This window comes from Alexandromys fortis, unplaced genomic scaffold, assembly GCF_014885135.2.
Source record: "Alexandromys fortis isolate MF-2015 unplaced genomic scaffold, M_Fortis_MF-2015_v1.1 scaffold_33, whole genome shotgun sequence".
NCBI lineage: Eukaryota > Metazoa > Chordata > Mammalia > Rodentia > Cricetidae > Alexandromys > Alexandromys fortis.
The window spans coordinates 11,802,616-11,830,396 of record NW_026067917.1 but is presented as its reverse complement, the minus strand read 5'-3'; the positions used below and the strand labels follow the sequence as shown (position 1 = coordinate 11,830,396).

The 27,781-nt window shown below is 36.0% G+C and overlaps 1 protein-coding gene across 1 annotated transcript in view; it reads right to left on the bottom strand.

Moving 5' to 3' along the window:
- Lrp1b (LDL receptor related protein 1B) overlaps nucleotides 1-27,781 on the bottom strand; it is a 1,445,827-nt gene that overhangs the window by 485,267 nt on the left and 932,779 nt on the right. Inside the window, 2 exon segments of the mRNA XM_050139953.1 lie at nucleotides 24,138-24,269; nucleotides 26,683-26,808. Coding sequence (XP_049995910.1) covers nucleotides 24,138-24,269; nucleotides 26,683-26,808 — 258 coding nt within the window.

The window sequence follows — 27,781 nt, the reverse complement described above, 5'->3', positions numbered from 1 at the left end:
AAAAAAAAAAAAAAAAAAACTGAATGGCCAATAGCTAGGCAGGAGTAGGATAGGTGAGGCTTCCAGACCGAGATAATAAATAGGAAGAGGAATCTAGACTCAGAGAGACGGGAAGAACAAGAGACACACCTGGGGCAAGAAGCTATGCAGATGCCATATGGACAGACATAGAGAAGAGTAGGATATACAGAAGTAAGAAAGGTAATAGGCCACAAGATAAAAGATAGATAAACAAGTATACTTAACTGATAAGAGCTAGCCAGAAGCTTGCCTAAGTTATACTGAACATTCAAAACTAACAATACGTCTCTGTGTCATGATTTGGGAGCTGACTGTTGCCCCCCCAAAAAAAAAAACTTGGTATAGAAATATGATGAGAAAAGGACTTAGAATAAGTGGCAGACCTCTTAAACACAGCTGTCAGCTATTGCATGAATATATTAAGATTATTTGAAATCTTAGAGCTAGGTTCCTTATTTTTGGCTTTTTAAAACAGGGTTTTCCTATGTAGCCACTTGAACTCCTAATCTTCCTGCCTCCAACTCCCAAGTCACTTGGTTATTAGTGTTTGCCATCACACCCAGATAATTCAATTTTTACCATTCCAAATAAAAGTATCACACAATTTATTAAGTTCTGACAATAGTAAAAGTTAGTGTCATAGTTAATATCAACTTGCTATTTACATGTAATTCTAGACACAAAATAACAGCATTATACATGGTTTCTTGGTAGCAGCAATTTCTTGGGACTTTTCTGCTTGCTAGCAAGCAGGCACTCTCACTGAAGAGAGGCTTCCAAACTCAGCTTTAGCTGCAAAACCTTGCAGCTCTTTTAAAGAGGTCCTGCCAAAAACCACATAAATGTTGATGAAATAATTAACCTCCCATGAGAAAAACCAAAAGAAGGAAAGCATGTGTGCGTGCAAACACACACACACACACACAAACACACTCACATACATTTACATACACAACCACCACCACAAACAAAATAACAGAAATTAGCAATCACTAGTCATTCATTAATTCATTTGATATTAAATCAATATAAATGGACTCAATTCCCCAATTAAAAAATAAACAACAACAACCTGACTAACTGAATGGATATGAAAACAGGATTCATCATTTCACTTCATACAAGAAACACATTACAACCACAAAGATAGATATTGCTTCAGAATAAAGGGTTGGAAAAAGATTTTCCAAGCAAATGTATCAAAGAAACAAGCTGGTATAGCAATTATAATATCTAACAAAATGTTGTTAAAACAAAATTAATCAAAATAGGCAAAGACACTTAATAGTCATCAAAAGACAAATCTATCAAAATGATGGTTCAATTATTTTTATTTTATTTTGTTTGTTGTTTCTTTGTTTTTTTGATTTTATTTTTTGTTTTTCACAACAGATTTTTTTGTGTGTGTAGTTTTGGAGTTTATTGTGGAACTTGCTCTGTATGCCAGGTTTGCCTTGAACTCACAGAGATCATCCAACCTCTGCCTCCTGAGTCCTGGGATTAAGGCATGTATTTCAATTCTTAACTTCTATGTCCCCCCAAAAAAGTGCAACCATGTTTGCAAAAGAAAGATTACTCACTTAATTTAGACATCTACCCTCTCACTTTGAGCATGGAATACTTCAGTACTTCAATCTTCTGGTCAATAACAGGTCAACCAGACAAAAACTAAAGACACAAATGCTAGAGCTAACAGACTTGATGAACTAAATGGGCCTAACAGTTATCTCCGGAACATTTCACCCAAACATAAAAGAACGTAACTTCTTCTAAGCACTTCAAAGAGTTTTCTCCAAAATTGACTACAACCTCAGACACAGAGCAAGTCTCAACACATACAAGAGAATAGATCAACTCCCAGAATCTTTCAGACCACCATAGATTAAAGCTGGATTTCAACAACATCAGAAACAACAGAAAGCCTACAAACTCATGAAAACTTACAACTTTCCACTAAATGATAACTGGGTCAAGGAAGAAAAAAAAAAGAAATTTAACACTTACTAGAATTCAGTGAAATTGAATGTATAACATACCCAAAATTATGGAACAAAATGAAAGTGGTGCAAAGAGGAAAATTCATAGCACAAAGTGCCTTCATTAAAAAAATGGAGGGATTTCATACTAGCTACTTAACAGCACACCTGAAAGTTCTAGAATAAACAAGTGAACACATGGAATAGGAGGAGAAATAGATGGTAAGAAATAATCAAGCTAAGTGTTAAAATTAAAAAAAGACACAAGAAGAGCAATACAAAGAATCAATGAAACAAAGAATTAGTTCTTTGAAAAAAAAATCATCAACAGGATAGGCAAGCCATTATCCAAATTAAATTAAATGTAGTCAAAACAATGTATACCCAGAAAATCCAAAGATCATTGTTATATTTTAAAAACCTGTACTCCAAAAAATGGAAAATCTTATAGAAATGGAAAAGTTTTCAATAGCTACCTCGAAGAATAAATAAAATTCAGATAAACATTTTAACTAGACCCATAACCCCTAAGAAAATAGAAGCAGTCATTTAAAGCCTACCAACCCTACCCCTGAAAAAAGCCCAGGGTCAAATGATTTAGTACAAAATTCTACCCAACCTTCAAAGAAGAACTAAAGCATATTCTCCTCAAATTATCCCACAAAATATAAATAGAAAGAACATTGCCAAATTCATTCTGAGACCCAGTAACCTTGATACCCAAACTACACAAAGACTGAAAAATGAAAGAGAATTACAGACCAATTTCCCTTGTGAAAACAAATGCAAACACACTCAATAAAATACTGGCAAATCAAATACAAGAACCCACCAAATGGATTATCCACCACAATCAATTAGGAAGACGTGGCGAAGATCCAACACATCAAAATCAGTCAATGTAATCCTTCATATAAACCAGCAGAAATAAACAAATAAACCAACAGTAACAACACTAGATGCTGACAATGACTTTTACAAAATCTAACACTTCTTTATGATAAAAGTATGGAAGAGATAAGGAATAAAGGGGACATACCTAAACATAATAAAGAAAATTTGTAGTAAACTTATAGCCAATGTCAAATTCAATGTAGACAAACTCATAGTAACACTCTTAAAAAGAGGGACAAGACAAGGCTGTCTACTCTCTCCATATCTATTCAATATAGTACTTGAAGTTCTAGCTATAGTAATAAGACAACTGAAGGGCATCAAGAGGATATAATTGAAAAGAAAGAAACCAAAGTATTGTTATTTTCAGATATAATAGTATACAGGAGTAACCTTCAAATTTCTACAAGTAAACTCCTTTATCTGATAAACACCTTCTTGGAAGTCGATGTAGACAAAATTAACTCAAAAAATGAGGCTGTCTTCCTATATACAAATGAGAAATGGGCTGAGAAAGAATCAAGGAAACAACAGCCTTCACAAAAGATGCAAACAATATAAAATATCTTTGGAAAACTTTTACCAAGCAAGTGAAGGACTTATATGACAAAAATTTCAGTTATTTGAAGAAAGAAATTTAAGAAGACAGCAGAAGATCTCCTTTGCTCATGGATTGGCAGGATTAACATAGTAAAACTAGCCATTTTACCAAAAGCAACCTACAGATTCAACAGTAATATCAACAATCCTATTCTACAAAGATTCTCTGTCATACATGAATTAATCAAATCAAAAATCAAATCTTTCTTTACACTCCATGAGCAATTTCTCATGGAACACCTAAATTTGCAAAAATAATAAAAATAATGTGTGGTATTTGGAATTTATTTCTAACAGAAGAAGAGAGAGAGTTTCTTCGGGTGTATGTTGTAAGCCCACAAGATCCGAGAACATCCGAGGTTGAGCTCAGTCTCAGTGGGGATGGCCGGAGGCTATGAAAGATCTTTATATAGCTCATATGCAACAGTTTCATACATTTTGTATTACAATAGATAAGTTCCTAACTTAAAACAATCTATCATTTTAAGAGCCTTAAGTTGATCAAACACTGATTTTTCAGAGAAATAATACCCCAATGAATAGTATTTGTATATAATTAAAATATGTGCCAAAATATTTCTAAAAGTTTGATAGGTAATCAAATAAATGATTAAGGAAATCACTGGTATTTTTATATCATTTCAATCCATGAAACATATTAAGTGTCACCAAGAATTTAAATCTGCAGGCTTTACACATGTTATTAATGACTTTTGTCATTCACAATATTAGAGTGATATTATTAAAATTTGAATTATAAAGTATTGAAGACAAAGACTTTCTTTATAACCAAACTTCACAAAGAACTTCAAAGGTTTACAATGATATATTGAACTATTGGCTAATGATACATCATATGTAAAATATTTGGTGTGATTTGCATCATGATTTTTAACACTACTTGAAACTAAAGTGGTGCTGTCTACAGAATCAATGGCAGACAAGAGGAATTTGGAGAACAAAATACAAAGAAACTCATTCAAGGGAAGATAGATATCATTGTTGCCTGCTAGTCATAAGCATTTCTATAATTAATGTGAATTAGTTAAAACAATGATTCCTTATAACTGACACTTTTACACTCACAAATTCCAAATACTTTATGAGTGGAGAGAAATCGTACTAATGACAGAATCAGTGAACTGTGCTGCTCCTGAGCTATTCTGAAACAATCAAAGTGAGCCAAAGCAGATGGTTTACTTCTGAAGCGCTCTCAAACCACCTAAGAACACTTAAAATGCAATGGCAGGTGATAAGTGGGCAGGCCCGGGTTCATAAAGACCACTGAAAACAGTACAGAGCTGTTCTCATGCCTTGCTTTTAAGAACTCTGCTCTGAGATACAGTAGTGTCTGTCTTGGAGTCAAGGGTTAACAGGTCATTTGCCACTCAGAATCGCATGAGGAACAAATGTATAAAATTGTTTTTTTTTTTCTTTGTTTTGTTTTGTTGTGTGGTGTTTTGATTTCATCCAGCAGTAAGCTTGCTTTGAAACACAGGGAATCTATTGTCATAACAAAGGAAAGAATTCTAGTTTATTTAATGTGTTGAAATGAAGAGAAAATAAAGGACATATTATCCATGGTTACAGTTGGAACAGAAGTTATAAAAGCTTTGGGAAAATTTGAGTCACAAGATGACAACAGTGATAGGATACAACGTGAATAGTGAAAGATGAGCTAATATGGTCAGTTTTATTTCAGAAATGTACACATAGACTCTCATTACATCATATACAGTGATTAGTGCAATATATAATTAACAAAACCAAAAACATTCAAAACTGAAGATATGTAGTTTTATGGCCAGTTTCCCGTGTGGTCTGCTAAAGGCTATGGAAGTTGAATGCAGAGCAGAGAGAGGTGAAGACTGAATTCTAGCTGGCAAGTCACTCTCAAGACCAGGAGCATAAGTCGGAATCCACTCAAGTGGCATGGAATTCACCCTCCGGTCAACATGGCCAGGCTTGCCAGACTCAGGACAAATGTTTCTTCCATTGTGCACGTTTCACTCTTCAGAGTTTTCTCTGACCATGTGATTTAAAGTGCTCTGAATTGTTCAACCCTTAGAGTCTTTTTTTGGGGGGGAGAGGGGCAGGGTTTATCAACATCTAGCATCAGTTACTTTTGTTTTATAGTTTTCTCATGAGGTAATAAGACTTTTAGAATAAACAGAGACCTGATTTTATTCTTATGCATGTCTAGTACTTAGAGAGGGTTTTGGCATAGATTGTAGCTGTTCAATATGGCTAAGCTGCTGGATTGGCTACACCGCTGAAGACAGAAGAAACAGAGCAGTGGTTAACAGCACTTGCTGCTCTCCTAGAGGACTGGGATCTAGTTCCCGACACTGACATCAGAACGTTCACAACTTTGTACAATTCCAAGTCCTAGGCTCCAATACCTCTGACCTCTATGGGTACTTGCCTTCATGTACCCATACCCAAATGCAGATACACACCAACACATAGATAAAAATAAATTTTAAATATAAGAAAACAGCACCAATATTATTGATTTCCTAACACTGCTTCTGTTTTGTTTTGCTTCACTAATTTATTTTTTGCTTTTCGAGACAGGATTTCCCTGTGTAGCCCTGGTTGTCCTGGAACTCACTCTATAGACCTGGTTGGCCTTGAATTCAGAAACCTGCCTTTCTTTGCCTCCCAAATGCCACCACTACCCACCTTCCCCGCACAACTGCTGCTTGAAATGAGTAAAATAAAACATATTAGTTTGAAAACTGAAGAAAAATTAACCTGCATAAGGAAGTGACTCATGGCCAATAGGATGTCCACGTTTAGTGAAAAAAAAAATCATGCAACCTAATGAAGACAAAGTCATTTATAGATCTAAATAATTTTTGTACTTACATGATGAAATTATTTCAAAACTTTAAAAATGAGTGAAATAGGGTAATTCAGATGGTTTACTAGCAAAGGTGCATTCTGTCAAGTCTGACAACCTGAGTTCAGTCCCTGAGGCTCACAGGGAATAAAGGAGAGAGCTGACTCCAGCAAATTACCCTTTGACTTCCAAATGCATGCCATGCATTGTGTGCCCAACAGGCACAATAAATAAAGAAATGTGATCATTTTAATGACTGGAATATAACAGAATATGGAGTTGTGTTTATGAATTGACAGTTGATATTTAAAATCACTAGCTGTCTTGAAATTAAAGATAACAGTTAAGTCTAATTTGTCTACTTATAAAGCTCAAATTATCCAAATTAAAGACTAATATTTGCTTTTATTATATTCTTTAGCATGAAAACAACCTATCTGAATTATCTGTTTAATTAAAAATACTTCATCATAAAGTAGCATTAAATTATCTATTTAATGTTGAGATTATTTCTGAAAACAGTGTGTTTCCAACTAAATTGTGGCGTAAGTAAAACCTGCTCTGGTGTGTGTATGTATGTGTGTGTGTGTATGTGTGTGTGTGTGTATGTGGGGGGAGAGAGAACATGTTCATGTGCTTGAGTTTGAATGTGTGAGTGTGGGAAGATGTGTACATGCTATTTGAGGACATGCTATTTTCTTTCCTTTCCATTTTTGTTCAACACCGACTTGTTCTCTTTATTTTCTTGCTGAATCTAGACACTCCGTTCTCGCTCGTTTCCACCCAGAAGCACAGAAACAGTTACTTCAAAAATCTTAGTGTGAAAAACCAGATTCTGACCCACTCAGATTCTGATCCTCTTCTTCACACTGACTATAATTAGGATGCATATATAATTATGATTCATATATAAATATAATGCCCTTTCATGATTTTAGCTAATTGCATCTGATCCGCGCAGTAAAGTCATTCAATTCAATATTCAAATTATTTATTGAAATAGACCAAAGAAAATACATAAGGGTAAAAAAACAAAAGAAACAACAACAACAAAAACCCATTAAATTTGCTAGAGGATAGATTGTGGTATGTGTTAAATGTGTACTTGTAAGAAAATAAACTCTTTATATCTGTCTTCCAGTTCCTTTAAGTGGTAAGACTCATTGCCCAGGACAGTTAGAAGGTTACATGGTATCAGTAGGAGGTGTCTTGCCTTAGTTAAGATATGATTTATCGTTAACTTGACAGCAAACTAAATGCCCAAAGGGGACTGTCTGGAAGCATTCGTACTGCTATTTTCTCACAGTGAGGTATGGGTGGGAGGAGGTGAGACACTTGGTAGCTCCCCATAATTTCTTTTCATTCTTTCCTGTTTATGGTTAGTCAAAAAAAAAAAGTTACAAGCAAAGACTGTTACCTTTCTTTAAAGGAAGGAAAACAAAAACAAAGAATGGTAAATAATTCCTAAGCTAAAATTTGACTTCCAAAACAGCTATTTCCATCACTCTCCTGGACTTACACCTAATCAGAATTTTCTAGGAAGCTGGGGACGAAGGTTTTGCTCCATGCCTCACCACTACCACTTAAATATTTTATTTTGCTAGTGCTGGGTTAATTCAGGAAAACAAATTTGGCTTGAATCATAGGTATGAAATCTCCAAGCTTAGAACTCTAATAATAGCCTAAAAACAGTGTAATTTATACCTCCCAGGTTAAGTTGTGATTAATTCGGTATTTCACTGTGGTTATCCTGCATGTGCAAATATGCACAGGAGAGCCATGCTTCCCCTGAACTTGAGCACTTAACTTTCCCCCACATGGAGATAATGAAAGGTTGTGCATTCCAGACTGTCCGTTACAGTCGCTACTCTAATTTTGTCGGGAGCATACAAAATGCAGTCATTTTATGTAATAGATTTTTTTTAAAAAAAATAGGCCATTGCCTTCGAGGCAAAGCCATACCTGTTAACAAAAAGAATGAGGAGGGAATGACCTCTGTGATGGCCTTTCAAATGGTGTCATGGAAAGTGAACACCCGAGAACACATTCTGGTACATCCTGAGGGAGACAATAAAACACGGCAAAGCAGAAAAAGCATTAAAATCATAAGGAAAGTCTACACCAGCTCAGTTGCAGGTGTGCTTCTTTGGATGTCCCAGCTCTCTTCTTTGGGAGTCTGGCTGTGTAATAAACACTTCTAAGAAGTCCTTGGCTGTCGAGACCATGGATTATCAACACGGGTAATTCTCAGCAGTGCCGCTCTTCAGCTCTGAATGATGTCAGTGATTGAGGAAGACAATCCTGGGAAGTTGAACCCTGAAGCAGGAGTCTTAGGGTTTCCATCCAACCCAGCACGAATCCAGCTGATGGCTCTGTGAACTCGCGCCTCTCCCACACCAGTCAGTCTCCAGCTTCCTGGGTATGTGCCTCGAGGGAGCAATGTGGAAGCTGAAAAGCTTTTCCTGGCACGGCCCTGTGAAGTCCATAGCACAGCCTAGCCTCAGCCCTGCCCAGATCACAATGGGGGAACACCGTGCACCCAGCCATGCATGGGCATTCACAGTAGGAGCGAGTAGGTTAGGCATTTGGGAAGCTACATTCTGCTGGTCTGCCCACACGAACAACAATCAGGTCAGAACGGATCTTTGTCGAGGTGTTGTCCGATCAGAAATTCAGAAAGTCCCCCGTAAAACGAAACATGATTTTTGTTCAAGAGACCTGAGACAGCTCGTGAGCTATTAATATTCTGGGATTGTGGAGGACTTCAGAGAGTGAGTATCTTTGGATGTGCATTTAAATCTGCAAACGGCACTTTTCTGTATCTAAGAGTATCTGTGATTGCAAATGCAAGACTATTTTCAAAGTGCACCATTTCCAGGACATAGGGCAGGTTGATGGTTCCATCCCATTTAGTCTTTCTGTTCAACAACATAATTATTATCACGGCTCATTTACATTTGGAACACCAGATGTGAGAGCTTGAGCTGTTAACACATTACTACCACTAGGACTTTTTAAGGTCTTATTATTGCGTTATATTATTAATCCGTGTCATAATAATAAAGTGAGCCCATCTTCTGCTTAATGATATATCTGATATTAACCAGGTAGTATTTAAATTTGCTAAATTTTTGTTAATAAACACAGTAAAATTGCTTGAAAATTTCGAAGACACCATAATCCATTAGAGTGAACACATTGGAGTGGGATGTAGGAACTCTCTAAGGCCCAGTGTAAGGAAATATGCAAATATGTGCACACATATCCAAATGATACATCCTGACTTCAAGAGTTAAGTTTGTCTGGGTACATTATGAGTTATTTCAATATTATTGTTACCAGTCATTGGCAAAGTGCATTTCTACAAGCAAAATGGTTTAAGAGCACTTTCTGCAAGTGAATGGCTTTACAGTATGGTGCGTTCATTAAGCAAAGCATGCCTACCAGCTGGTCCTCATTCTTTTAATGGACAGATTGAAAGCTGAAACCCAGATTCAAAAGGCGAAAACACAAAGTCACAGCTCTTACCAATGTCCATCTTGTAACTTAGTGGTTAATGGGAGGAACACCTCAAATGCCTTATTGCTACTCTATTGTAACTTAGCTGCTCACCTGACAAAGGAATACCTCAAATGTTTTATTGGGACTATATCACTTCACAAAAGGAAAATGAGACAAACACAGCAGAAATTTCCAATTAATTCCACAAACTCTCCAAATCTAGCTAAAATATGCAAATATGCTTTTTATTGTGAATGGTGCTTTAAATGGTCCGGAGGTGTCTCTTTGGAAGGAAACAGTCATCTCCGACCTGAATGTTAACTGATTCTTTACCTACACTGTCTTCATTTCTATATATTATTTTACATTTAACACTCCACAGATATTACAGATACTACAGCAATGAAAGCAAACTTTAATTTTCAAAGCTGAAAAAAATTAATGTTCAAAAATTCTTCAGGCGGTCATCACACTATGCAAGGATTCTCAAAAAAATCTCACCATAATTTCTAAGGCATTTTGAAATGTAATTTCATTTTTAAATCCCATTCAAAACATTTTTCTAACCTCGAGAGCAATTTAAATCCTATTTGAGGAGATTTCTTTTAAAGAAATTAGATTTTGAGTTTTCCAAGTTGATCAAAGGAAAAAAATCCTTATTTAGAGAAGAAATTTTAAAATGTGTTAAATTCACTCTTGTTCATTAAATTTAGTAGTTTTCTGTCCAAAATATTGCTATTATGGCCATCATTATACAAAGAGTCTTGGGGCAGTAACTGCTAAGTCAAGTAGAATTAACTGGTGCTTCTGTGTGGACACACACTTCCAATACTCACAAGGGAACAGAGAGCACTGTACAGAGACCTTCTATCGTTCTGAACAGAAAAGGTTTCTATAGCCACTGAACAGAATACCTCAAACTTGAGTGAAAGAAAATGAACAGATTAAAATGTGAGCCTTTCTAATGGGTGATGCTTCTTTACATATAATGTGTGAATAATTTTGTCATATGACTACATCAGATCTTTTTTTTTTAAACAGACTTCAGCTCTTAGAGAAGCTTCAAGTTTACAGCAAGCACAGAACTTAAGATTTCCTGAAGGTCCCAATGTACACAAGTTTTACTCACTACATGATTCAGCACGAGAACAGTGCATTTGGTAAAACTGATGACTGTGTACATAACAACCACCAAGAAAATCATGAGCAGTGCATACTTTACATCCCAGTTCCCCATTGGAATGACTCATCTCTGGGTTTTGACAGCTGGATAAGGACACGTATTCATTTTAGACTCTTACAAAAGGGCTTCCCTGCCCTTTACCTGCCAGTCTCTCACCTATACATCCCTCCAGGTCATCACCTTTGTCCTCTTCCCACAACTCAGATGCCTTTACTGTATACACGTGTTTCTACTTTAAATGATATCATGCATTAAAAAAAACTTTTTAAAATTTTGGTTACAAGCACTTTTTTTATGAACAAGGTGGTTTTATGAACAAGGTGGTTTTATGAACAAGGTGGAGTGATGAACTGGTATTTTTCAAAGAAAGAAATAATTATACAACATGATTCTTAATGAAAAGAATTTAAAAGAAAGGAGTGTCAAACAATTAGAAGAATTAAAGTAAATACTTACACCCCAACTGATAAAATGAAGTTTAAATAGCTCTTAAAAGGAAATCTGTACTCGATAGCAGCTCATAGTATGAAAAAGAGTTATTGTTACTCCAGACTTTCCATTGATTAGTTACAAACCTTTCATGTCATACATTTTCTAAATTTGCTTTTCTCTGCCATGTCAGAAAAATCCTTCAATATTAGCTCTCAACTTCTCTGACCACTTTAAAGACTTTGTTCAGAATCTGCAAGAGTCTTCATACAGTAACTAAGACAACACAGATAACTCTCACATGGAAAGCTCTTTAAGAAAAGTAATTTTAAGAAATTACTCACAGTGGTCTATTGTTGCTTGGTAATATGGAGTTGTGTGACAATAGAATTGCTAGTGTGGATGATTGTCACTAAGTCAGGCTAAGTGTTGCTGAGTTAGCATTCAATACCTTATATTAAGTTCAAGGGCTGTCTCTAGAGTCTCTGCTCAGTTACGTAGCCAAAAGGCAACTGCAAAGTACCCTACAACCATCACCAATTCTTCATGTTTGCACAGCCTGTGAGAACTTCCATGATGGTGGGCTGCCTCCCATTGCTCACAGTGGCTGAATCATTTTGTCATCAAAAACAACATAAATGAAAAAATGAAACTGGTTTTATAATTTTAGAAATTGACTTCATTTACATGTTTATTTTTTTTATTTTGCTGAATTGTAGCAGAAGGGTAATATATATGATTTAAGTATAAAAAGGATCGGATGAAAGGAAAACTATAAACTGTAATGTGGTTGTCAGAATATAAGAAATCCAGAGGGATTGCTTAAGGGTTATGAATCTCTATCTGTGGAGTAAACACTCAAGACAAGAATAATACCTTGTGTGGTTAGCAGTCTTTTTCTCTTCTAGCTCTTCAGCTGCTCAAATTCCAAAGCTGATAACAAGAGCCAGTACCCTACAGACTCTTGTAAGGACCTTCTATTTCCTTAGCCAATCGCTGTTACTATGTATGTGGGCAGAATCAGAGCTAAACTGTCCGTGTCAGTTACTACGCTCTGTTCATCGGAGGAATTCTCAGGATGAGATCCTAGTACCTCTGCTGCTTTGCCTGTAAACCAGGCATTAAGAGAATGAAGAAACTGATATCATATTCTAATTCAATTTGAAATTACTATTTCAAAATATTTGAAAAGTTACTAAATAGGAGTGTTCACAATTTTCATTTTCTTTCCTCCCACCGATAGGGAATAGAAATACTAAGATTTTTCAGGCATTTCTATTCAAAACCACATTTAAAGTGTTTTTATTATTATAATTTTTCAAATATACTGTAATATATTAGTGGTAAAGCAGTTGATACATAGAGTTAAACTGTCTCATCTTTTAATTTAGAGACACAGTAGAAGGATACTAATGAGCATATTTACATACTCAATTATTTGCAATGTTCATATAAATCCTATTAATTCAAAATAATGATTAAATAAAAATGTAGGCACCTTTCAGCCAAATCGTCATTAAATGTAATTAAAATGAGCTGGTGAAGTAATAATGACGGCTAAAACCATCACCTCCTTACTGCAGACCCAGTGTACATGTGAATAAACATTCATCTGAAATTATTTTAGTAACCTCATGGGACATTTGGAAAATTATGAAACAAAAACAAATAAAACATCCACTAATACCATTCTACATTGTCCATAACTATTTATATTTGACACATTAATATTCTGCTATTTAAAAAAATATGAATTAGCACCACGCTCTAACCAAAAATGGAGCACCGAACTGAAATCTCAAGGTCCAAATCAGGAGCAGAAGGACAGAGAGCACAAGCAAGGAACTCAGGACCGCGAGGGGTGCACCCATACACTGAGACAATGGGGATGTTCTATCGGGAACTCACCAAGCCAGCTGGCCTGGGTCTGAAAAAGCCTGGGTTTAAACCGGTCTCGCTGAACATAGTGGACAATGAGGACTACTGAGACCTCAAGAACAATGGCAATGGGTTTTTGATCCTACTGTACCTATTGGTTTCGTGGGAGCCTAGGCAGTTTCGTGGATGCTCACCTTACTAGACCTGGATGGAGGTGGGTGGTCCTTGGACTTCCCACAGGGCAGGGAACCCTGATTGCTCTTTGGGCTTACGAGGGAGGGGGACTTGATTGGGGGAGGGGGAGGTAAAGGGGAGGCGGCTGTGAGGAAGAGACAGAAATCTTTAATAAATAAATAAATTAAAAAATTTTAAAAAAATATGAATTAATTTTCACTGATATCACTTTATCTTGTTTCTGTCAAATACCACTCTAGTGTAACCCTTTTTCTATGCTTTGATAAAGAATCTACAAATGCTATTTTTAATACAAAGAAATATATTATTATGAAGAAATATATGCTGGACAGTGCTGGTGCACTCTTTTAATCCCATGGTCTACAGAGTGAGTTTCAGGATGATCAGAGATACACAGAGAAAACACGTCTCAAAAAGAAAAAATAAAATAAACAAAAAAGAAAGCTATACAATTTCTTTTTTTCTTTTTTCTTTTTTTTAGCTATACAATTTCTAATGATTACAGTTTTATTTTAAAATTATGTATGTGGCAGGGGAAAGAGAGGTGCAAAGAGGTACCAGTGGTGACCTGGGGGTTTTGAATCCTATGGATAGGAGCTGGAGTCACAGGTTTCTCAATCTTCCCAAACAGTACCACTTGGTGGGGCCAAGTGTTCAAACACAAATCTTTTGGGGGACATTGTAGATCCAACCTTTACAAACATTGATAATACAAAGCAGTCATCAGAGTTTGATCCTTATGATGCCTAAAAATGACTAACAAAAAGTCTTCTAGTAATGTGATAGGTAGTCTTTAGTGAGGCCTCTGTGATCATCAATCAGCCCCTGAAATTCCGGTTTGAAATCCTGTCCTTGTGGTGTGGTCTGGATCTCATTACTACCTTCATTACTAGCTTCAAGAAAGTAGAGTATATCAAATGAGAGAAACCACTCCTGAGATAGGTCTGTACAAGCTTGGCTTCATTTGGCATGGTTCTCCTTTTCTGTATCCACGAGCTGCCACAGTTTTTAGTTTCAAGTTGTGAAGTGACCATGGAGAGGTGTGGAACAAAGATGGTAACCGGTAAGAACCCGTGGTGTTCTGTCCAATAAGAAACTCAGTGGTGACATGAGCCACATAGGTGAGCTTGGAACCAGGTCTTCACCAATTGAGCCTGCTCTTCAGATAGCACAATAGACTTGAGAACTGAAAACCCAGTTTAAACTGACCCTGGGAATCTACCGATAATAAATGTTTCTTCTTTAAGGATATTAAGTTTGGGTGTTGACTAATGCACTTGTATTGGAGACAATGAGGGATTGCTTCTCTTCCTCCTCTGTAGTGACTGTAATGATGAACTCTCCAGGACGCTTTGATGTAGCTGTGCCTTTTCCCTTCTGTCCCTGTTTCTGAGAGAGCCCTAAACTTTACGGTCACCATTTCTCCATCATCTGAGCCCTGCAGCTGCCTCCCAGGGTCTAAATTTGTGTGTAACACTAAGTGCTGAAAGCTGGAAACTTACTGCATTCATCTTTCTATGCTTCATTTTTTTCTTTTTACCGTGTGTGTGTGTGTGTGTGTGTGTGTGTGTGTGTGTGTTTGCTCTGCAAACTAAACTTGAGTATTTGCATATACTGGACAACAGTCCCAACCTAAAATTCTTGCTTTACATAAATTTCGGGAATAAAATTCTAATTATCAACTGAGAATTTAGATATTAATCTGGACCTCACCAAATCACTCTCCCCAGTCTCAGTCTTCTCCCTAAGCCTATCTAAAGTAAACATACCTGCTTTCCTAAAACACTATTATGACAATATAAACGGCACCAATGCACTAAGTGCCATGTAATGTAGTAACAATGGCTCAATATATAATTTGGTCAGGATTCGGTGGTGTATTTTAATTTCTTCTTTTTTCAAACCTCTTTCTTCCTAATTTCTGGTGGGTATTCATGTCCATTTTTAAGATTTTTCTGTTTCAGCTAAGACCTCATTCTAAACACTCACACATACACACAATATATAGAATTAATTGGCTGCTTCTCTCCACTTTTAACTCTCAGAAGGATCCATTTATTTCTTAGTGCCCTTTGAGAACAATAAGGCCAAATGATAAAATAAAATTGAAGCGAGATCCAAAGCTTATGGCCAGTCAGAAAGTCAATTAAATAATCTCTCCTTTTCCCCATTAACTAGAGCACTTTTTACTTGATACAAAACTAATAGCCAAAAGTCTCAGAAGCCAAATCACGGCTTTTATTTTTTTTTCTTAAACAAAAAGATGTCAAAAAGACAAATGGACTAATAAGTTCTTTGCTTTTTTAAATTGGATAGAAAAAAAAGACAGTCAAATATGTCCTTGGTTTACTTAAATAGGTTGCGGAAAATTTCTGAAGGCTGAAGTTACAAGGAACAATGCTTAAATTGCCAGTGTCACTCTAAAAGGAGATTTCCAAGTACCACTTGACAACTTGACATGTCTGTGTAGGCAGGTCAGGGATACTGCGAAGATGCTGGTGATGTCAGTGTATTGTGTAGGTGACAGTAATTTGTAAAACAAGGCAATGGTGGTCTTTAACCCCAGCACTTGAAAGGCAGAGACAGGCAGATCTCTGTGAGTTTGAGGCCTGCCTGATATAGAAGAGCTAGTTCCAGGACAGGCTCCAAAGCTACAGACAAATCCTGTCACTAAAAACAAAAACAAAATAACAAACAAACAAACAAAATTCTTTCTTCACATTTCTGTAGTGGTGCTCAAATCAAAAATATGGCAGTAGATGAGCATACAGCTGCTCATTTAAATAGGTTTACTGTCTTAAAGTTTCTATTGCTGCAAGGAAAATCATGGGCAAAGGGAAAGTTAAAAAGGAATGGGTTTATTCAGTTTACATTTCCACATTGCTGTTCATCAGGATAGGAACTGATAGGAAGGAGTCAAACAGGGCAAGAACCTGGGGGCAGGAGCTGATGCAGAGGCCATGGAGAAGTGCTGCTTACTGGCATGCTCCTCATGGCTTGCTCAGCCTTCTTTCTTATAGAATCCAAGACCATTAGCCCAGGGTTAGCATCAACAACCACGGACTGAGCCTTTGTGCACTGACCACTAACTGAGAAAATGACCTACAGCTGGATCTCATTTCCCCAACTGAGGCTCCTTGCTCTCTGACAACTCCAGCTTGTGTCAAGTTAACACACAAAGTCAGCCAGTACACTAAAAAAGCATGTCAACCTCCCAGCTCTTGTTAATGATTCACTGTGAATTAGGATAACCAGGACTTTGGTGATGAGAGCTTAGCTTTGATGAGAAGGTAAAGAAGCATCAGGGATCACATGTGAGTATTGCTCTGCTGACGAGACCCTTCAACAGCTTATGGAAAAAATAACAGTATACTGTAATCCAGGCAAGGAATAAAGACAAGACTCTGATCACATGGACTTTCTGTGAACCATCCAAAGCTGTTTATGAGAAGTTGGGAATTTCTATGGGTGTTCACACACTATGTAGTGTTCAGTATCATTCAGCCAGTGATAAAGAAGTCAATGGGGATCCCAATTAAGTCAAAGTTTTTAGGTAGTCCCGATTGTGAATTTCTGAGATTTTTTTTTTTTGTTTACCAACAGTGAAAGAATAAAGACACCTAATAAATGCTGATTTTTTTTCAAGTTTTGGAGTTTAGAAATAAAATATCCTGATATATTTCTAGTTACTCTTCTATCTTACAATGTCTTCATTGATGTTCATGGCATTTTCTTTTGGATAGAAATAATGAGATTTCTTTCTTATGATAGTTTTCTATACCTTGAAGGACTTCCTGCATTTTACCATCTGCTAACTGCTCACATGTCTTAGAAATACTTTCTGAAGCAAGTTTTGAATGGCAACACAGTTTTCCTTCACAGCCATAAGAAAACAAAGAAGTAGAATCTACTCTAAAAAATTTACTTTGTAGCCAAGAAAATGGCTTTCTTAAAATTGAAAATATGTCCCAAAGCAACAGCAATATATTTATTAAGCCATTGCTGTTACTGACATGAGAAAAATTCTTTTTATAAATCTTCTGAGGCTTTGGTTGGTGACAAAGTGTTTACTAGAAAAGTATTTGTGAATTAATTCCTTTATAGATATCATAGAAAGCTATAATACACAGACAGCGAGAGCTTTTCTCTTGAGAGGCATCTGCCTATTCAGTTATTAAATGTGTTTTAAAAATCACATGACTCAGTATATAAATCAAATTGAGACATGATTTTCAACAGGCACAATTTGCAGAAATATGATGTGATATCATTAAATAATACTTGAAGTAGTCTAAATAAGATTTTTCAACTGTTACAAATATAAAATGGTATAGGAAAACAGAAGTAGAATATTCCACTCCTGTGCAAGTCCTTGGCTTGTCATTCTTCAATTCTATTACCTGAAGTAGTAGAAAAAACTACAGTGATATCAAGTGCTTCTCTTTTTCTAGTAACAAAATATTGCATATGTAAATGTGGAAAGACTAGGAAGGCAGTTTGCGTGTATATACGAAGCACTCACAGCATAAAGGCTGAGGTTATTTCCTTGCACAGTCTCCTTTTTTTGTTTTTTTTTAAACATACTTTCTTGGCTCTGAGTAAACTGGTGAAAAAGGAGAAAGTCTTATAAAGTCACCCCCAACTATAGGCCTCTCCCATCAGAGTGTCATATTGGTCCATTTGATGAACTAGCCTTTGCTTATCCATAGTTATATTAGCATTATTCCCACACTGAACAGAGTATGGGTGGGACACATATGTGCTGTAGGTCTCTCCTATCCATGGGTTATGTATCATGCCCCCTCAATGCCAGTATGAGATGCTTAGTAGAACCACATCATATATTAGAACCTGGCAAAGCAGAAAACAGAGTTCTGAATAGAGGCAACTATAAAATGATTAATGGTTCAGTGCTCAGGGTCTGAGATGGGTAAAAATAGGACACGTGGGTATTTCCTCACACTGTTCTGCCACAGTACAATTTAAATGTATGACTTATTATATCTGGAAATTTTATGCAGTATTTTCACACTAGGATGGACCATGAATGACCACTAAAGGGGCAACCATGGGTGAGAAGGTTCTCTTTCACACAAATCCTCCCCTAGGCTGTTACTGTTTCAGTAGTCCAGAATATGACTTTATACAAAGGCATTTAATTATTTCTCACAATGAGTGCCAGACAAGGACATCCAAATAATGGCCTGTATTCCTTATTTATCATAAGCAAATTGTGAAGTTCTATATCTAGTAGATAATAATCAATATTTGTTGAATTAAATAGGCTGTCAGAAATTTGAACAAAAGAGATAAAAGATTATAAAAAAAAAGAGTACAGTCTTGCAAATTTTAAACAATTCTTCTTTCTCTGAGTAGAATGTCATTGTTTGATTATTATAAAAACCTTGTAAATACCCCCAAAGGGATGGAAGCTGAATAGATCACATCTTACTGAGGATTACAAAATGGGTTGAGGAAAACATTTTGTTTGAAGTCTTTTCTCCTTACTAAAATATATCTTTTAAAGCATCAAATGCCATGCTCATTTCATCAGGAGGAACACCACCCAGCAGGCAAAGATTTTCGACGCTCATTTTTCTTTTTCCCCGTGTGGAATGGGCCCTTTCCAGTGAAGAGATAAAAAACTGCTTTCAACATTTTAAATCTAGCCACAGGGCCTTCGTTCTTCACTGGCTAGTCTCCAGAAGAGTTTCATCTGTTGGAAAACAGTCCTTTCACTGAAGAAAGCTTTATTCTTTTAAACCTAATGCCAGCACAAATTGGATCTACCAACCCTTATGAGGGGTATAGGTTCTTATCAACATATTCCTGTAAATTATGGGCCATGTAACAACATCCATGAGTTGCTTTAACTATCAAACTATGCTCTTCTCCTTTATCAGTAATGAGAGCCATCTGAGAGGGAAAAATAGGGGCCATATTGTTCCTGTAGTGATTTGATCATTTACGTCACGTTTCTAAGTTTTTATTCATAACAGCTCTATGCACTTCTCCTTAGAGAAAAAGAAAATTAGGACAGTACACTTTGATTTGACAAAATTGTATCACGACTGAGTAACATCAGCAAAGGAAACAGATCCTAAAATGTCCCGACAGATGTTACACTCCTTTTATTGTACGTGGTACCTAACAGTTTTCACAATTCATCTATAACTTCCATTAACCTATTAACATACGGTGATTTTGTCTGGCATCACTGTTCCAGAACTCCAATACAGAACATGTAGGATGGAAGCATGCATGACACTCAGTGTCTGAGTTCCGTGTTCCTTGTATCTATTGTCTATAAAAAAAAAATCTGTGGGAAATTAGAGGAAATGGTCATTAAGTTCCTGAGATGAGTGTCAGTAATGGATAAAGAGATAGACTAGCTGCAGGGAGAACACTGGAAAAACTTATAACTGGGTAAACATATAAAGAGAGCTGGGAGAAAATGTAGATAGAGATTGACAAGCCAAACATCATTTGTTTTCTCTCTCTATGTGGAATAATCCAATTATTTTTATTTCCTCCATCCTGAAGCAAATTTTCTACACAACATTAAAGGCATGCATATTGTCTTTAATGACATGATAAATCAAGCAATGGGACCCATTCTAACTCTAATATATCTTCAAATGCAGTGAGCTGAAGGAGACCGCACAGCACATGGGAGCACAGAAGTCTTGTGAAATTGTTGGAGCCCATAATACTCTCACCAACACCATCATCTCATTACCATGTCTGGTAGTTGTTGAAGCATTGTATGCCAGTCTCAAGGTTGGCATTTCAGGATTGTGTGCAGATGGCAATGTTCCCAATCTTTAAGTCTCTGCTCCAGAGATTGATAGTGAGGTGGGTGTAATGGTTATCTTCACCAGAAAAATCATCTTAAATCAATTTCTGATGCCCCATGTTGTAAAGAAGTGCCTACAATTCATGCAAATAGCTGTCTAGAAACACACTATCAGGAAAGAAAGTACAAATATTTTCTATTCATTTTATATGCCATAACTCATATGTTTTTTATTGAATGTGATTATAGACTCTGAGCATCATGTGTATTGAATATTGTGTCAAATGTATGCGTAAACTCTCTAAATGTTTCTGCATATTTCACAAATAAGGAAACTAAGACTAAAATAAACAAATAAATACTTTGCTGAAACCAAAGACCTCATAAATGATTTGAGTGGGCACTGAAATTCAAGTTCTCTTGTGTTAGACTTGGGCTCCTCTCAATGTTGGTTGACTTATGTCTTCATTTTCCACCCCCTAGTTTGAGGCAGGTGTTGCATTGTTACCTTCTCCTGACAGGAGAGATAATGGGTTATGCCTTTACACTGTATCTATGTGATAAGCCTAAATATTTTCTTATTTCAAAGAAGCAGGGCATATAAAATATTTTTTTCTGGAATTCTACATTAAGCATTCAGCTTCTTCTTCAAGTATATTGTGGTTAATGCAAAGACTCATTATCTTAGTTAGAGTTTCTATTGCTGTGATGAGACACCATTACAACTCTTATAAAGAAAACGTTTAATTGGGGTGGCTTACAGTTTCAGAGGTTTAGCCCATTATTATCATGGAGGGACATGGCAGCAGGCAGATAGACATGGTGCTGGAGAGGTAGCTGAGAGTTTTATATCTTGGTCTTCAGGCAAGAGAAGAAATTGGTCCCACACTGGGCATAGCTTGAGCATAGGAGACCTCAAAGTCTGTCCCCACAGTGGCACACTTCCTCCAATAAGGCCACACTTACTCCAATAAGGCAACACCACCTAACAGTGGCACTCCCTTTGTAGGGCCCCTTGTCTTTCAAATCACCACACTCCTAAGTTGTCAAAGTGACAAGTATTGTACCCACAAGTACTCAGCTGTGTCTGGATAGCCATACTCACCTCTCCCTGTGAGGTTCAGGACTTCATGAAGGGTGGGTGAAGAGAATGTAAGAGCTCATAGCTGAGTTATAAAATTCAGAGTGCTGAACATGGCACGGCTATTGCTCATGTCAGCTCACAACAACAGCAGTTAATTGCATTACATGAAACCAGTCTAGATTCAAGCACAAACTGAGAAGGGCCCCCAGAGATCTACTTTTTGCAGAGGAACCATTAGAAGTTGATAGTTCGTAAGAGAGGGAGGGTCACTCTCCTTTAGGGATCTTGCAGCTGTTAGATGCCCACATAACAATGGATGTTCACATATCAGGAATGTATGGGCAGCACTAGAGGGGCTACTAATAACGGCAAAAATGGAGGATATAAAGTTGGGATGGTGAAGTGGTTGGTAGTACTAGAAACGGTTAAAGAGAGATAATGGTGGACATAGTCTTTTAAAATAGTTGTAAAGACATATGAAACATTTAAAGACTAAGTAAGTATTTTTAAAAAAACTAGTTGACATAAAATAATAATTTTATCTAAAACTAATAATTTCTGCTGATGAAAAGATACTTAAGTATGAATTAAGAATATTGTATTAACAATTATTGAATTATTGTAATAAGTAGATGATTACTGCCTACAAAGAAAATTATACTTCATTATTAGATTTAACCTTTTCTAGACATAAAACCACAAAGAGTGTATTTAACTGCTACAAATAATTAGTTTACTCTTGAAATTTCTTGTTATGACAGAATCAAAATATTAATATCATTTTACTTTTAGTATTACTGCTTTATGAAAATTAATCATATATTTTCAAAGATAACTAATGAGTCTTTCAAACAACAAAATATGAAATATGAGCTAACATATTAGACCTTGTACTAAGTTAAGATGAATATGTATAAAAGTCCAAATTTTCTTAGTTTTTCACTTAATGAATCATATAATAAAATTGTAAGGAAAAGGCATGTGTATAAAAATCAAGGTATATTATACAATATAAAGTAATAAATCTTCCGTAAGTAATGAAGTGGTTTGATCAATAGTAGGTCAAAAATTGTAATATGCTTTTGGCAGAATTACCATAATGTTTAATAAAACATTTCTTTTTGGTATTCTCTTTTGCAGAAAGCATTTTTTTTAAAGTACCAGAAGCTTAGAGGCTGTATAAATGGCTCAGTGATTAATAGTACTTGATTCTCTTGTAGAGGACCTGGGTTCAGTTTTCAGTACCAGTATGCCACAGAAGTCCTGCTTCTGTCGACATTTCATGCGGGCAAGTACACACATATGTTCACACTTATACACATAAACCTAAAACAAGTAGACGAATCTTTTAAAAACGAACAAATATAGGACATTTGTGTCTATATGGTATCAAGGATTTTGTGCACAATAACTTATTTAAGAAAAAATGGCTTTGGTACTGTGTGTCGTGGCAAACACCATTAATTCCGAACTCATAGCATAGATACAGGCATATTTCAATAATAATAATAATAATAATAATAATAATATAAAATAAAAATAGAAAGATACAAAAACCAAAAACGTCATCTTTGAACCAGTTTTTAAAGATCTCCCAAATTTTCAAATATCAAAAAATATTATAGCAAAGGAGAAAAACAATGTTGTCACTAAAAGTCCATGTACTGATAAGCAAAGATAAAAAACAAAAGGATATATCACCTTGATTTTATGTGTATAAGTGTTTTTGTATACATGTATTTTCTGCACACACGTGTCTGGTTCTTATGAATGTCAGACAGGATGCCAGAGCACATGGAACTAGAGTTCCGAAGGGTAGTGAAGTGCCAGCTGGAACTGAACCTGAGCTCTCTGTAGGAGAAACAGGCATTCTCACCCACTGAGCCATTTGTTCAGCCCAAAGACAATTTTTAATATTTTAAGAATTCCTTAATTTAACATTACAAATCAGAGAGCTAATAGCTTTTTGATATTAGATAAGTTTTTCATTACACGAGCACTAGAATTCCCTGTGAGCATTTCAATATGAAAACATGAACACAGGAAATGTGAAACTTAAGATGAGAGGCCAACAAATTTGTTTATATATCTTTAAAATCTGAAGTGTAAAATAAGAGGTGTGAGAATAAATGAGATGAGAGTGCCATCATTAGCACAGCTGCTGCCTTTGACTTTAGCAGTTACCTGTCCCCCAACTTGCTGGCTTCAATACATTCAGCCTATATTTACCATTAATTTCCTATGGTAAATTTATACTACCCACAGCAATCTTGTGGTCTTTGGTTGCTTTCTTCCATTGTTTGTGAAAGCACATGAAACTAAAGCCACTCTGCCTCCCCACACATGCTACATTAAATTGTATAGAAATTATCTTACTATTAATTATCCATTAAGAAAATATTTTCAATAAGTTTATACCTTAAGAATTTAACAGATAAGAATTTTTTTACTTGTGATGTTTTTATACTTATAACTAGATGAAAGTAAAAAAAATAAGAAAACAACCAAGTTTTAAACATGACATAAAATATGCTTCTGTTATTACTATTTAGAAAGAAAACATATACTTGGTTTTTTTGCAAACAAAATGTAATTAGAATAATTTGTAACAGGCTAAAAAATCATCCTAATTTCATTCAACTTGACTATCCAAGTACAGATTGAGAGTCGAATTGCCATTGTGTTTTCTGAGTCAAGAGAGCACTATACATAAATTATTACTGGAGTCTACTTACCCGCATGAAAGTCTATCCCCACAGCAAAGGCAGTCCCGGATATAGGCATCAGAGCATCCATTTTGTCACTTGGTTCAAGAGGGATTCCCCGGATTCCTTCGTGAACAGAGTACATAAGAAAGGATTCTATACCTAAGTGGAGGAAAGAAAGTTCAAAATGAATATTTCACATAATGACCCTTTAATATAATTCCCAGGATAGAAATATTTATTAGTGAATGTATTTCTTAGTCTCATGAAACTTCTCTAGCTGTGCAGTTCCCATGACTGAAATATAGATAAGCTGAGGCCCTGAAACTCTGGCGTGCACTGCAATCTCTCAGAGGGTTTCGAGGATCACAGGTCACATCCCAGGAGCCAAATGGGTGAACCTGAAAGGTTCTTGGTCAGCAGTGCCCTTGGTATGAGATCACTGACAGAAGCTCTGAAGTGGATCATTCCCAGAATGTCTGGCCTCATGGACAAAGGGCATTCTGTATTCTCTAAAATATAAATATATACTTGCTACTGTAAAATAATGGCTTTCGTGTTACACAGCTATGTCATTGCTATTGTTGTAATAGATATTTATAGTTTTTAAGGTACACAGTTCATTTCTCAATACATTTAGATTCAAATGGGCCAAGGAATAAGGTATTAAGTTTTACCCAGAATACATTTTTGAATATCATCATGACATCCTCCAAAAATAAATACATAGATATAAGTTTACTGCCAGAGGTCTAGATGTTAATGCTTGTGAATTCTCAAAGATATTGGAAAATACATATATGTTTATTATTGATATATATTTATATTAATAAAATAAGAGTATTTGTCTCCGTTTTATGATATATCAAGTTAGGTGACAGGGATCCAACTCATCAATTTACAAGGAGGGGAGGAAGGTAGAAAGGTCAAGATACTTTAAACAGTGTCTGACAGAAAATAAGTGCCATTCATGTATTCTATTTTGAATGAAATTATTCATAATTCTGATGTATTTTCCCAAATCAAATCGAGACATCTTTAAAGGTAAAACTGAGTTCTTATCATTGACTACCCAATACAGTTAAATAAATGAGCATTTTGTGAACTAACACACATACAGACTATAAAATTAAAAGGGAATCTATAACCCTTAGGGTGGTGGCACATAGTTTCCTCCCAGATAATGCCTTTGTCCTTCAAATATGTAAATCTGCGGTTTCACTTCTTGGTGATGTTTTGTCTAATAATTTCAAAATGATTGAAAACAATTAATAGAACTGAGTTTATCTTGTACAATAATCCCACCAAAACAACCACAGCTCTTTAGCCCAACTTTGGTAATTCAAGGTGAATATAGAAGCTACTTCGTTGGTTGAAGATTTAATTTTTTCAAATTGTCCAAAATTATTTTCTGGAAATGGCAAAGTCTTAGGCTGGCAAGACAGTTCAGCAGGTAAAAGTACTTGTCACCAAGGCTGAGGACCTTACTTAATTCCATCTGCTAGATCCGTATAGAAAACCCTTACCCCCCCACAACTTGTCATCTGGCCTCCATACCCATGCTGTGACATGTGCATCACCCCAACAAACAAACAAATGTAACAAAAATGAGGACGTCTTGGAAGAAAGAATGGTACTTCAAATATTTCCAACCCATTAATTGCCTTTTTATGTATCTAAGTAGCAAACTCTTTTGTGGGGATAGCTTTTTCTGAAAGTACTTGTAATTAAGTCAACATTTAACTATGTGCTTAATCTGTTTCCTTAATGTGAACTCAGCACGTTCACTAGTTTTACCTGACTTTAAGGTAACAATGTAGCCAAATTTACTAAGTCTTGGACTTCCCAGATAATCAGCAATTATAAGATAAACTAAATAATCAGTTTAGTCTGAAAATTATACTCTTCTACATGCCTCTAGTCCAGAATACCATGTGTGTGTTTGTATGTGTGTGTGTTGTTGTTGTTGATTTTGTTGTTGTTGTGACAATCATTTCTAGAAGGGGCAGTCAAGCAGGTTTAAAATAAGCTTAAAAAGAACCAATATCCAGCATAAACAAATGTTAGAAAGGCAACATGTGTATATAGGCTGAAAAAGTCAGTTTGTGTTTCGACTGGTGTTCTGGGCCAGTAGGGATTAGTAAAGTAGCTCTTGCCTTCTGATGCTCTTACAGATTTCCCTCGTTCCTTTCCTGTACCATGTTTTCTGCACTGTTCAATAAATGTCTGTTAAGAACAGTCAGACAGATAAACACACACACACACACACACACACACACAACACACGCGCGTGCGCATGCATGCAGGCACACAAGCACCAGAGAGACACAGACTACAAATAGATGTAATACAGAAGGAGAGACATGATTGGCAAACTCAAATTTGGTCTTGCTCTAAACTCGCTTAGAGGAAGACGCTGTTAAGGCTTTAACGAGTTACCCACACAACTATTGTCCTAATAACAGACAATGTTGTACTCTTCTAATTGGTAACTAGCAGTGGCTTCCTAAAATCTCTGTGGCATGTACAGATGGATTCAGTAAGCACACCATAGTAAATTCTTGTGAACATTTACCTTGGCATGACATGCGGTTCTTCCGGAGATAGTATCCCACCGTACACATGCAAGTCCTGGTAGTTTCCGATGTAGGTAAACAAAGCTGAGAGCACCCACCATTATTTAGGTGACAAGAATTGCTGCCTGTAGAGAAGGAAAACAAAACAAACATCAAAAAGAAATTAGTAAAGAACATAAGAGACATAAAGATATGAAAAATGTAAACAAATATTGTTATTTGTTTCTAAATGTAGCTGGTTTATATAGGATATGACATCTGTCTTTCAAATAACTTTAAGTGACAGATTATGATTGAATCATGCCCTCCAAAACTATGAAACAGTATCACAGGTCATATGAAAAAGAAGAAATTGGATTTTTCATGAAAACTGTCATTAACACTTTTAATTTCTGGCCTTTGGGATTTTGTTTGTTGAATCAGAGCTCACTAGATAATGCTCAGCTGGTCTAGAATCCATGACCCTCTTATCTCAGCTTCTCAAGTGATGGCTTTGGAGCATGTGTCATCACGTCCTGCTGTTAGAGACCTTAAAATGTTGTAAGGTCACACAAAAAGGCAGTATTTTTTTTTCTGACTCAATTGTAGCTTCACCTCTAAAAGGACAGGATTTATGCATGCATACATGTTTTTAAATTACTTTTAAAGCAAAGAAATTATTTTCAGCAGCCCAAAGAACATAATTCCTTTAAAATATATTTAAAACACACCCAAACAAATCATGCAATTAATTGGCATGTTAATTATTCCCATTCCTGTACAGTGACAAAAACAAATATTAGTCAGGTAATCCCACGTTGACATTCTATACAGATCTTCCATTGTATTAATTAAACCTGCAGCATAACGTTAAGTAATTTACAGTCCACCCTGTAAATTCCTTCAAATTTTTTATAATTTTATTGTTCTAGGACAATTTGAATGGTATTTAATGGGATAAAGCTCTGCTACAAAGTTCAGAAATCGGGTGACCATCACAAAGCCTGCTGAGAGCAGTGTATCAGCAGGACTCTATGGGAGGTTCAAAATGCCAACTCGCTTCATTATTTCTCATCTTCTGAATTCGTGGGTTTAATTGCTCAACAGAATCGGTCACTA